General features: G+C 51.6%; 1 protein-coding gene across 1 annotated transcript in view; it reads right to left on the bottom strand.

Moving 5' to 3' along the window:
* Positions 1–1,071: 1,071 nt before the first annotated feature.
* Positions 1,072–11,585, bottom strand: part of LOC124469104 (nesprin-1-like) — a 46,642-nt gene continuing 36,128 nt past the window's right edge. Inside the window, exons 54-66 of the mRNA XM_047022195.1 lie at positions 10,185–10,321; positions 8,119–8,296; positions 6,435–6,617; positions 6,196–6,339; positions 4,988–5,143; positions 3,806–3,970; positions 3,463–3,635; positions 3,157–3,310; positions 2,875–3,018; positions 2,317–2,481; positions 1,570–1,887; positions 1,273–1,422; positions 1,072–1,086 (exon numbers count right to left, since the gene is read on the bottom strand). Of these exons, the coding sequence (XP_046878151.1) occupies positions 1,072–1,086; positions 1,273–1,422; positions 1,570–1,887; positions 2,317–2,481; positions 2,875–3,018; positions 3,157–3,310; positions 3,463–3,635; positions 3,806–3,970; positions 4,988–5,143; positions 6,196–6,339; positions 6,435–6,617; positions 8,119–8,296; positions 10,185–10,321 (2,082 nt within the window). The remainder of the gene's footprint in view (positions 1,087–1,272; positions 1,423–1,569; positions 1,888–2,316; positions 2,482–2,874; positions 3,019–3,156; positions 3,311–3,462; positions 3,636–3,805; positions 3,971–4,987; positions 5,144–6,195; positions 6,340–6,434; positions 6,618–8,118; positions 8,297–10,184; positions 10,322–11,585) is intronic.

Raw genomic sequence — 11,585 nt, 5'->3', positions numbered from 1 at the left:
CTGGAAGGAAATTGGTGCAGAAGGTTGTGATGTCACTGCCTGCGACATCATATCGTACAGAGGACGGCGTTCAGACACAAGCCGAGGCTGAAGGTGAGTTCAAGGTGAGTCGTCTTGTCAAGCTTTTGATACGTTTGGCCAACCTCGGCTAGGTTTCAAAAAGTTGTTTCTTAACAATTCTAGACCAAGTTGAAAAAAACAAAACAGTCCTTTTGTTTGAAACTCTGGATGCATCTGGCCAACAGAGGAACGATTTCGGAGTCCTGGTTAAAATCTATATCAACCCTGCATTAACAACAAACTGGTCTTTACTTTGATCTCCAAAACGTCAATATGAGAACTGCAGGCGGTGAAGGATTCACTGGTTTCCACATTTCATACCCACTCAACTGTGATCTCAAGCCAATGCTATATATGAGTGGGGAGGAAGCCTGCAGTTTTGACCCATCATTCACTTGACTTGCAGATCTCATAGTGTGAAGCTCCAATTAGCTGATAGTGCTGAGTGCACACCTTCGCTGAGGAGATGGTAGCAGCTCTCCAGCATGGAGCACACGCCTCACGCTGAATAATTACAAGCATCCAAGCAGTGGAGAGGGAGGTGTGTGTGTGTGTGTGTGTGGTGAGCATCTGTGTACAGCGTGTGCACATGCATTAGAGAGAGAGAGAGAGAGAGAGAGAGAGAGAGAGAGAGAGAGAGAGAGAGAGTGTGAGTGTGAGAGAGAGAGCAAAGGAGAGAGTGCCAAAGAGAGTGAGACCAAGAGAGAGATAGACAGACAGAGAGGGAAAGATAGAGAGACAGCGAGAAAGAGAGAGCGAGAGAGTTGTTACTGCAGGTGTAAAAATCAATGGCTGTGGCAGTGCAGCCCTTCCAGTCGGGGTGCAGAGTGTGAGATTGCCTTGTGTAGCGTTTAATTACAGCCCGAGTCTCAGAGCAGAGGAGGCCCATTGATTTTCCCTTAGTCCTTCATAGCGGAGCTGGAAAATAAAGGGCTTGTTTCACGTGCAGGCTGTGTACACAGACACAGCTCTCAGCAACAAGACAATTCAAGTCACTGAAACAATAGACGCTCAATCCACAATTGACTACATAACAAGGGAATGGTCCATGTGAGAACGAAATACTAGGTATAGAATTTGATCTCAAATTCAAAGCTGAAAGTATAAGTGTGGACAAGTGTGTGTGCTGATGCTGCATGTGTGTATTGATGATGTGTGATGATGATGCGAGTGTGAATGTGGTGTGTGTAGCTGTGTGTAGCTGTGTCTCACCTGTAAGCTGAGCAGCAGGGCGTGGTAGCGGGCGGTGAGCAGCGTGGCTCTGGTGCTGACCCGGGAGCTGACGTGGGTCTCCTCCATCACCTGCTGGGCCAGAACCGACAGGCCTCCGCTCTGCTGCACCAGCGCCCCCTCCTGCCACCGCTGGGAAACGCAGGGCAGAGAGTTAGCATGTACCGCTAACATGGCTAACGCGCCATGAACTACGGTGTACTGCAGTTGATGAAAATGTCCTGCTCTCCCCTGTCTCTCTAATGAACTTCATTCTCTTCCTCACTCCTTCCCTCTCACCTGAAGCTGTTTTAGCTGGGCCTCCTTGGTAGGTCTGTCAGACCGGCGGTGAGTCCTAATGTTAGCCTTCTTCTCCATATCCTCCAGCCATTCAGCCAGACTCTGGAACTTCTCCCCAAGTTGCCTTAGCCTATCCAGGGTGGAGCCCAGCTGAATGCCAGTCTCTTCCAGCCGGGCCTGGTAAGCACCCCACTCACGCTGCACAGTGTCCAGGGCTCGGTCCTCAATCTGGGGCACGCCCCACGGGATAACGCCCTCTCTGCTGGAGAGGACGGAGCAGAGCAGGGAGCAGCCCTCCAAGCAGCGTTCCTGGAGAAGCTGAGGGAGGGAGGGGGAAAGAGGAGAGAGAGAGAAACAAAGGATGACAGGAGGACAAAGACAGGGTGGTAGTGTCAGAATGCTGATCGAAAGGAAAGTGATAATTGTCTAGTATCACCTCATAGAAACATCATTACAACCCCCAGTGTCACACCCCATGTCTGACCATTCAGGCTTTTTACAATGTTGTTAAAATAATCAATGCTATCTGATGCAGAGTCAAATAAACAAACAAACCACTCCTGCAGTGTAGCCCCACAGTACACGGTAACCATAACTACTCCCTAATCTCAAAATCCTAACCTCTAATCCTATCCTTTACCCAAACCCCTGAAACTCTAAACCCTAACCTTTAACGCCTGCCCCATTAACCCCATCCCCCTCCACCTTTTCCCTGCCAACCCCTCAGAGTCGCTGCGGGGTGCTGACCTGTAGCTGCTGCAGCGTGGTCTCCAGTGTCTCCACATCCCCCTCAGGGTGGATGAGAGGGCCCAGGGTGGCCTGCTCCTGCTCCAGCCAGTCCTCAAACACGTGCAGCCCCCTCTGGTACTCCTGATGGACCAGCACCAGCTGCTTGGCCTTACTCACGGCAGCCTGGGGGGGGGGGGGGGGACACACACACAACAGGAGGGAGAAAGTTTGAGCAACAGAGGAGTCTGCTATTTTATTAGGACTTCTTACAACCCATGCTTTCAACGTATTGTTTGTGGTGTGGAGACATATGAAAATGTAATTTGAGACGGCTCAAGAGTTTCACCTCTCATCAGTTTCGGCAGTTTAAAGACATCCAGACATTGGTTAAGGCCCAAACAGTCCATGCATACTTAATTGGATGAAGAAGTATAGTGTAGTGTAGATGCTTTTGAAGTTGTTTTGTAATGGTTTAACCCATCAAGCAAGTAAATTAAAAGCACATTCCTAATTCCAGACACAGCCCGGATGTGAGTTGTTTTGTGTGTGTGGTGTGTGGGTGTGTGTGTTTGTCACCTTGGCCTTGTCTTTGATGGAGGAGTATCTCTGCTGCAGCGCCTGGACCTCCTGCTGGGTAGTGTAGTGTTCAGCCATGTTGGAGCCTTTGGTAGCAATAGTCTCCAGAGGGCTGCTGTGGCTTAGAACTTCCTCATACAGCAGCTAATCACACATGCAAACAGGGACAAACAACCACACAATCACACATCGTTACACTAACCGGACCTGAATCCAACATTTTGAGAAAGCCCAACTTCGTATGGATCTTCCATTATCGGTAACACCACAGCCGTCCAGCACCTTGGTCTTGCCCAGGTTGGCTGTCTTGTCCCTCATCTCAGAGTACGGCCTGTCTGAGCAGCCCAGAGTCTCCTCCACCCTCTCCATCCACAGGGTGAACTGACCCACGTCCTCCTGGTAGCTGGTCCACTGGGACAGGGCGCCCTCCAGCTGGCTGTGAACACACAAGCACGGAGACACCCTATTCATCCCAGACCGATCAGCTCCTCTCCCATTCAAACCCAGCTGTGATCCATCACCGGACCAAACGGACAAGGTCCGCTAATTGACGGATGGATCCTATTTCCATCGGTGACCTTCTCTGACCTTTTGCACTGGATGGAGGCGGACAGCAGGGCGTCCCAGGAGTCCTTGAGGTCCTGGATCTGCTTGCGGACCACGGGGACGCCCTCGGCCGACGTGTTCCTCTGGACGGCCTCGCCCCGCGTCAGCAGCATCTTCAGCTGGATCTCCCTCTCCTGCCGAGCAGCCAGCAGACCCTGGGGGTCAACAGCACCAGAAATAACACCTTAGGGCTCGGCTGGACTTGGTTTGTCCAGTTCCTTGCCGTTTCATCTGTTGTACTGTTACTTCATTTCAATTCAGCATTGAAAGGTTCTACCAGGAACCTGAGAGGTTTCTCAGGTGGTTCCCCCCCCCACCAACTGACCTCCAGCTGGATCATCCTGTCCTCCAGGACACCCTTGTCTGCGGTGGGGGAGAGGCAGGTGAGCAGGACCCTCTGGGCCTCAGACACCCAGTCCTGGAGCTCCTTCAGGCCCTGGGAGAACAGCCTGTGCTCCCCTACGATGCGCTCGATCCTGGATGCCTTGTCCTGGGAGGTGGAGGGGGGGGGGTGGGGTGGAGGTTGGTAAAACCTAGGGATCTTGAACGTCTAAATAATCGTTTTGGACTGGACTGGAACAACAGTAGGTAACAAAGATATACTGTAAAATGACTTGAAACCGGTGTTTCAAAATACAATGAGCGTGTGGAGGGTTTCAAAGTCATGTTTTGATTATAATTTACAGAATTCTGCACTGAGTCGAGAATAATGGAGACATACTGTAAGTGCCTGTGTTACACCTTGCATACACAGAGAGAGAGAGAGAGCACCTGAGATTGAGCTCAGCTAGCCACAAGTGGCTTATCTCCAACGTCGCTGTGCCTGTTTCCATGTAACTGAGGGAAGAGTATCTATAAATAGCTCACTAGGTACATAGCTAGCCTAGCAAGTAAATAAGGTTCATTCATCATCCCTGGATGGACACTCTCAGTGTGAGAGAGAAGGGCTAGCGGTCAGCACAAAGTTCACTGATATAAAACATGATGAGGAAAACGTGGTTTAAAGGTCACAACTATTCTAGAATAAAAAACAATTTCCTGTCTGGTGTTGTCTAGTGTTCATAAATGTTGGGTTGTGGTCCAATAAATCTGGTGCTGTCCTCAGTAACGACACTCAAGTCTTTCCTATGGTTGGTGACTCGGCAATTCCTCAGGCTAATTTAAAATAAACAAGAGGGAGAGGTGTGTTTTGCTGACACACAGAAACAAGTGTTTTAGCTGAAACGAGCATGTCGGCCCTATGATTCATGAGCTAAAATGCCCCATTCCGTTACGCAGGGAATTCTGCTCGACTCAGCAACATACCGCAACTACATGAACACAGACACAGCCACACAGTTGACGACATGAACAGACAGATAACCCGACAAGATGTTTGGAGTCTTGGAGCGAACAAGGCGTGAATGAGGCAACGGCACACCACCAAGCCACAGTCGAGCACAGAGAGAAGGGGGTTACAGAGCAGGGGTCAGGTGGGGCTGGGGTGGGTTGGGGGTGAGAGGGTTACCTTGGTGAGGTTACTGAGGGCCAGGTACTGTGCCGATAGCTGGGACACTCGGTGGACGAAGCCCTTGCCGGCTGTCTGACCCTCCCAGAGGTGGTGGGCCTTCTCCCTCAGCACCCCCAGCTCCGCCTCGCGACCAGCCATCTCCTCCAACACACACTTTGATGTGTGTGGGTGGGTGTGTGGAGGGGGGGGGGGGGGGGATTGGGGAAGGAGGGATTGGGGAGTTTTGGGGGGGAGTAAGGGGGTGAGGAGGAGGAGTTGATGAGAGGTGAGTAAACAGGAGACGGAGACCGGACAGAGGCACAGCAACAGGAGCACATTAACACCCAGGGATCACAGAACAGTGTGCTTGGGAAGAAAAAAACAGCAGCGTTTTCAAATGAAGTTGTTTTGAGACAGGAGGGCACGTACGCCCAGGTAGAAAGACAAAGGAGCTAATACAACTGGAGGTGTGGATCGTGTGGAGGTGGGGGTTGGGGTGTAGTATTGTAACCATGGTTTAGGCAGATACATACAGAGCCTGCATTGTGCAGAACAGCAGTAGTGCTTTTGTTGAGGGAAATGTAATTGCTTGCAGGGGCCACAGACAAAAGCTAGCATAAAGAGGAAGGGTGACAAAGTAAATACAGAAATAGCAACAACGATAAGGGCAGGCTTTGATATTGTTTTTTTTTCTTTTGTCAGTAATCTTTTCAGTGCTCCTGTCGCGCTCTAGCTCTATCTGTTTCTCTTTCTCCAGTTCTCTCTCGTTTCTTTGTCGACAGGGCCGTTATCGCATCTTAAAAAGGTCCTTTTAGCCGCGCGGTACACTGGCTCTGACAGAAAAGAGAATTAATTAGATTTTGGACTTATCCACGACTATTGTGTCAAAATGTGTGAGGCCCAATCTGATTCTGTGCTGCTTGACAAATGTGATTAGGGCGTTCCGCACTCTGAGTTGATTTGTGATTGAACTCCTCAGAACCGCATCTCCTTTCCTACTCAGCTGATTTCATAGATATTTCCAAATACATTTTTATTATGAATATTTAATGGAAAAGGTTGAGTGGCAAGCCTTTGATTTTACCCCCCCCCCCCCCCCCCCCAATTATCTTATTCCTGTGGAGGTTGCTGAGGCAGAGTGGGGTGTTACAGCGGTTGTAGTATAACAGTTGGATAAGCAGGGGGGAGTGTGTTCACTTGTTGGCGGGAGAGAAGGTGGTTGGTACCTGTAGCTTTCCGAGCTCCTGTTTCTTGGCCGAGAGGTCGTGAAGCCGGGCGCTGCTCTCCTGAACTCTGACCTCTGTGCTGTTCAGCCAATCCTGAAGGGGTGCGGCACTGGCCTCGAACTCTCTCATCTGAGACTGCAGGCTCTGATGATTGAGGATGTAAGTACACACTCGTATGAAGAAAACAAAACAACAAAAAAAGGTCACGCTGACACAATTGCACAAACACACACAAACACCTTCAGGGCTGTCTCCCTCATCTGCAAGTTGGACATCAGGCTCTTCCAGTCCTCCCTGGCGTTGGCCACCTTGGCCCGGACCCCGTCCACCCGATCACCGGGGACCACAGCCATGAGCAGGTCTCCGCAGGCCCCCACGGTGCTCAGCCTGGACTGGCCATGCTCCCTGTCTCCCAGAAACTCCTACATACACAGGGGCCACAGAGGTGAGGAACCCAGAAAATAAGTGGTGAAAATAAAGAAGAATTCCAAAGAGAGACTTTTTTCCTTCAGCTTTCTATTTCTATGGGGAGGAGGGGCAGATACATAAAGGGCAAAGATGAGAGTCGGTGAAACTTTAAAAGCGTGGTTAGACATGCCCTTCAACCCTTTCACACAGCCCCCCTCTCACTCGCGCACACACACACACACATGTCTCTCTGGGAGCTGGGCAGAGCTGGGCAGAGCTGGGCAGAGCCGGTGACAGCGACACAGCAGGGACTGCTGCGCCATCTGTGCAGTCAGCACATCACTTCCACACACTTGAGATCCAGTTCTGGTCCCCTCACACACACACACCATCTCTCTCTTTCCCTGTCTCCCTCTATCCTTGTCTGTCTCTGTTTCTCCAGTCCTTCACTTCAATGCCCTCTCCCTTCCTTTCACACCTCCTCCCCTCTCCCAGCCAGAGTAACGCCATAGCGCCAATTAAGCGTGACACAATGCCCTGTCTCCCTCCCCGCCCGCCCCCCGCCCCCTGCGTGGGGCTTCCTGAGGGTCAGCCATGTGGAAACATTGTTCCACATTCTCCTCCGAGTCAATAATAAATAAAACATGACCGCAGCCATATTTCTCTCCTCCATATCCCCCTCTCTCAAGCATCCCCCTTCACCCACAGAGTCCCACAGGGTACATTAGAGGACAAGTGGAACATAGACGCTGTAAATATCCCCCCACTCCCCCCCCCAAAAAAAACACTGTCACAAGCGCATTCCCCTAAGCAACCTTTGCCGAGCTCACTGTTTGGTTTCCACAAGGTGACATTCCACAATGGGAATTCTGCATTCCAGAATCTGCTTTCTTGTTGCTTGGTTCTAATAACAGCAGGTAAGTATGTGAGGTAATTAGCCTGGCTGGAGAGCTGTGGTATTGTACACCTTGACAGACACAGGAACAGGCATGTCAATGACTCCTAGACAGACCCCTAGGGTCTTCTAAAGACCCTGTCACACCACCCTGTCATGCTGCCAGCCTCACGGGCAGAGAAGGAGAAAGGGGGGAAAAGAAAGAGAGAGAGAGAGAGATAGAGGGGGGGGGGAGAGCAAGGAAAAGAGAGAGAACAAAAGAACGAGGAATTGAAAGGAAGAGAGATGGAGTGATGTAAAGAGAAGTAGAGATCGCTAAGACGGCGAGATTGAAAAGAGGTAGATAGATAAAAGGAGGGAGAAAGAGACAGAACCTTCTGTGAAGCCCCTGGCTCTAAGCCTAGGTCTAGCACATCCAGCCCACCAGGTTCCTGGACCACCTTGTGCTTGGAGTTTCAACAGCCAGCTATTGTTCTACACTGTGAACACTGTTCCATTGAGCAGCACCCTGGTTACTCCTGGCCCGTGTACAGTGTATGTACTTAGCTACTTGCTAAGTGTACTATACACCAACATAAAATGTGTCAGGGCCCATGCGTCTGGGAGCCGTAAGGCCTCACCTGGATCCTCTGTAGGCTGGTGGTTGCCTCGGCAACGCTTTGTGGCACGTCAAAGCACTTGGCGGTGCTGATCTTGGCGTTGACCAGCCACTGCTGGAAGTCCCGGAGGGCGGCTCGGAACTTCTGCTCCAGCAGACGCTCCTTGTTCTGACACTCCCTGGACGCGCACAGGCTCAGACTGGAGGAGGAGGGGAGGTGGAGAGATGGAGGAACAAGGAGAAGGATGAGATAGAGAGAGACGGAAGGAAACAAGGATAGAGAGGTGAATGGATGGGAACATTGAATACAAAAAAAAGAAGGTTCAAAAGGTTATCTTCCCGACATACCGCGACAAAGAGAAGCCATTGTGAGAAGAATGCATAAACATACATGCACAAAGCAGAGTAGCTGTTTGATGCACAGTGTAGGTAAGATACAGTCTGTGGCTTGGATGGTAAAAGAGGAGGAGATGTGGAGGGGTAGAGGGTCAGGGAGAAGTGAGGGATGGGCAGATGGAGAGATGGAGAAATGGGTGAAGTGGAAGGGATGACTTGGGGGGAGGATGGGGGGATGGGTGCAGAGGGGTGCAGAGGGAGGGAGAGGGGAGGGGTTTAAGAGAGAACATATGTGAGGGTTAGGATTCAGGGGGAGTTGTAGTGGGGAAGAGAGGATGAGACGGAGGGGCGGACAGGTCAGAGAGAGGTGAATGCGGAGTGTGGGAGCATGTGAAGCAGTGAAGGAGGGATGGGAAGGAGGGGTTGGGATCACAGAGGTGGGGGGCAGTTTGGAGGGAGTGATGAAAGGATGGAGGAAGGGAAAGATGGAGGGATGGAGGGATGGAGGGATGGAGGAAGGGAAAGATGGAGGGATGGAGGGATGGAGGAAGGGAAAGATGGAGGGATGGAGGGATGGAGGGATGCAGAGAGAGGGAGGTGAGCAGAGGCAGCTGCTCCAATGACGGGTACAGTCCAGGGGGAGGCATGAGAAACTGACAACCTGGCAAAAACATCATAACACACACACACACACACACTGCAATTACACATACACACACAGCAATGCTTTACGTCCAAATGTAAGCCTCCACACACACACACACACTTGATGTTCAATGATGCAAGGCGTGCAGGGAGAGATGCTACATCGGGAGTGAACCTGATGTGAGAAGCACTTTTTCTGCTGTGAAGACAAAACACTGCATGGGCTAAAGAGGAGTGGAGAGCAGTTTAGCTGCCCCTTCAAATCCTTCCCTCTCCCTCTCCCTCTCCCTCTCCCTCTCCCTCTCCCTCTCCCTCTCCCTCTCCCTCTCCCTCTCCCTCTCCCTCTCCCTCTCCTCCGTTCGTACCCTTTAATGCAGGACAGGTGTTGCGAACGCGACAGCCAAGACTGCCCTCTGACAGACTGAAACCTTGCGAATATTTAGGCTGGACATGTCGAGTAATTCCTTCTCCCTGACAGAACAGACCGATCCTGTTGCAGTGGTAACCGTTCTCAGACTCCACAGACCCTGCCTCCAGCAGATCGAGTCCAGCAGATACCCTCTCTCTGCACTACAGAGGAGTCACAATGGAGGGTGTCATGAGATCACTCTGAACTCAGACTACTGCAAAGAATTATCAGGCACAATTTTACACACACAATCACACAGACACGATTCACTGTTATTGGAATTCCCAAGACGCCCTGTGGGTATATTGTAGCTGTTTGAAGAGCATCACATGGCGTGTTTGTAAACGAGCTCTACGTAAACATGTGGACTCAATAAGAAGCAATTAAAGATCTGTAAACACAAACACACACACACAAGCGTGCTGCAGTTCAAGTCCACTGAACTGCGTGTGTTTGACTTGCATAAAACCACACTCGGGAAACGACAACAACCAAAACAGAGACAGACACTGGCGGAGAGGAAAGAAGGAGGAGAAATGTCGCTTAGCAACCGGTGGCTCCATCTCCCTTCTCTCGTTCCCTGTCACCTATGACCCCCCTCCTCCCCCCCTCCCCTTCAGACGCGCCCAGACACGCCCACACACACGCCCACACACACACGCGCGCGCTCCTACCGACAGGCACCGCGTGAGGCTCACCTGTTGTGCTGCTTGATGACAGCGGTGACTCTGTCGGAGTGTGGAGCCAGGTCCCGGGAGTAACGCACCAAGTCGTTCAGCTGGCTCTTCAGTCGCTCCGCCATGGGCTCTGCGCTCTGCAAGCCCTCCAGCACCTCCTGCAGACACGCACAACCACGCTTAGTGTGTGTGTGTGGCGGGGGGGGGGGGGGGGGGGGGGAGTGTGTGTGTCAAAGCCAAGCAGCCTCCTGGATCTGCATAACACAGCTTAGTGACAACAAACACACTCCTATTCCCATCCTAGTATGGTCCTTGTTCTCTCCTTACACACTCACACACACACACACACAGGCACGCACACTCAGACACCCAGAGCAGAGTGCTGTTGGTATAAAAGCATGTCTGTTCTTCAGGGAGTGGGGCAGGAAGGACTGTGGATCGCTTCTCTCCCGCTCTGCTTGGCATGCCTTGCATTCTGCTCTTGCAGTCATGATCTCCCCTCCCAGAAAAACATGGACAACCTCTCTCTCCCCCTCTCTCTGACGTTCCTTCACCGAACACTCCCCCCCCCCCCCCCCTCTCTCTCTCTCTCTCTCTCTCTGAGTCTCTCTCTCCGTCTCACACACCCACACTATACTCACACTCTCGCTTGTTTTCCATGCTCCTCTTGTCCTTCCGTCTATGTCCCTCCCTCTCCCTCGTACTGGTCTCACTTTCTCGCTCTCTCTTGACTCGCCTCTTTCCTCCCCCTCCCCCTTTCCCTCCTCCTCCTTCTTCTCACTCTCTGTATCCCTTTCCCTCTCTGTTCCTCCTTCTCTGACTCTGACTCCTTATTCCTGCTGCCTGCTCTCACACTATTTCTCTTTCACGCTCTCACTCTTTCTCTCTCTCTCTCCCCCTCCTCCCCTCTCACACTCCCTCCCCGTGGAATTCAGCTGTCAGCTTGTGCAGATGCAAGAAAGCTCAAACAAACACGCCACACACACACACACACACTCAAACGAGCGTGTAACATAAACAGGGCCGGACACAGGAAACGGGAGAGCTCCTTGACAGCCCTCATTCAAGAGAACAGCACAAAGAGAGACAGGAGAAGGAGAGGAGCTAAAGAGAGGCGCGACGCAGAGCGGGACTGTGGCCCTGGCCTTGAGGGGGGAGAGAGAGCCAGGACTCTAAACATCCTGCAGTTGTTTTAACTAGGGAAACGGGAGGACAAGGAAGGAGGAAGGGAAACAGCTAAAGTTAGAGAGAGAGCTGTTCCCAGAAGAAGGAAGGGATTAGTGTTCGAAAGTACGTTCATGTCCACAGAGTGACAGGGAGAGAGAGAGAGAGAAAGGGAGGGAGTTACAGGAGGAGGAGATAGAGGGGTTCTGTGCAGGGAGAGTTCGTGAAAAGGGGATAGAAAAGGAGGGGGAGGGGAGG

This window comes from Hypomesus transpacificus, chromosome 6, assembly GCF_021917145.1.
Source record: "Hypomesus transpacificus isolate Combined female chromosome 6, fHypTra1, whole genome shotgun sequence".
Classification (NCBI taxonomy): domain Eukaryota; kingdom Metazoa; phylum Chordata; class Actinopteri; order Osmeriformes; family Osmeridae; genus Hypomesus; species Hypomesus transpacificus.
This window is presented reverse-complemented; position numbering and strand designations above follow the sequence as displayed.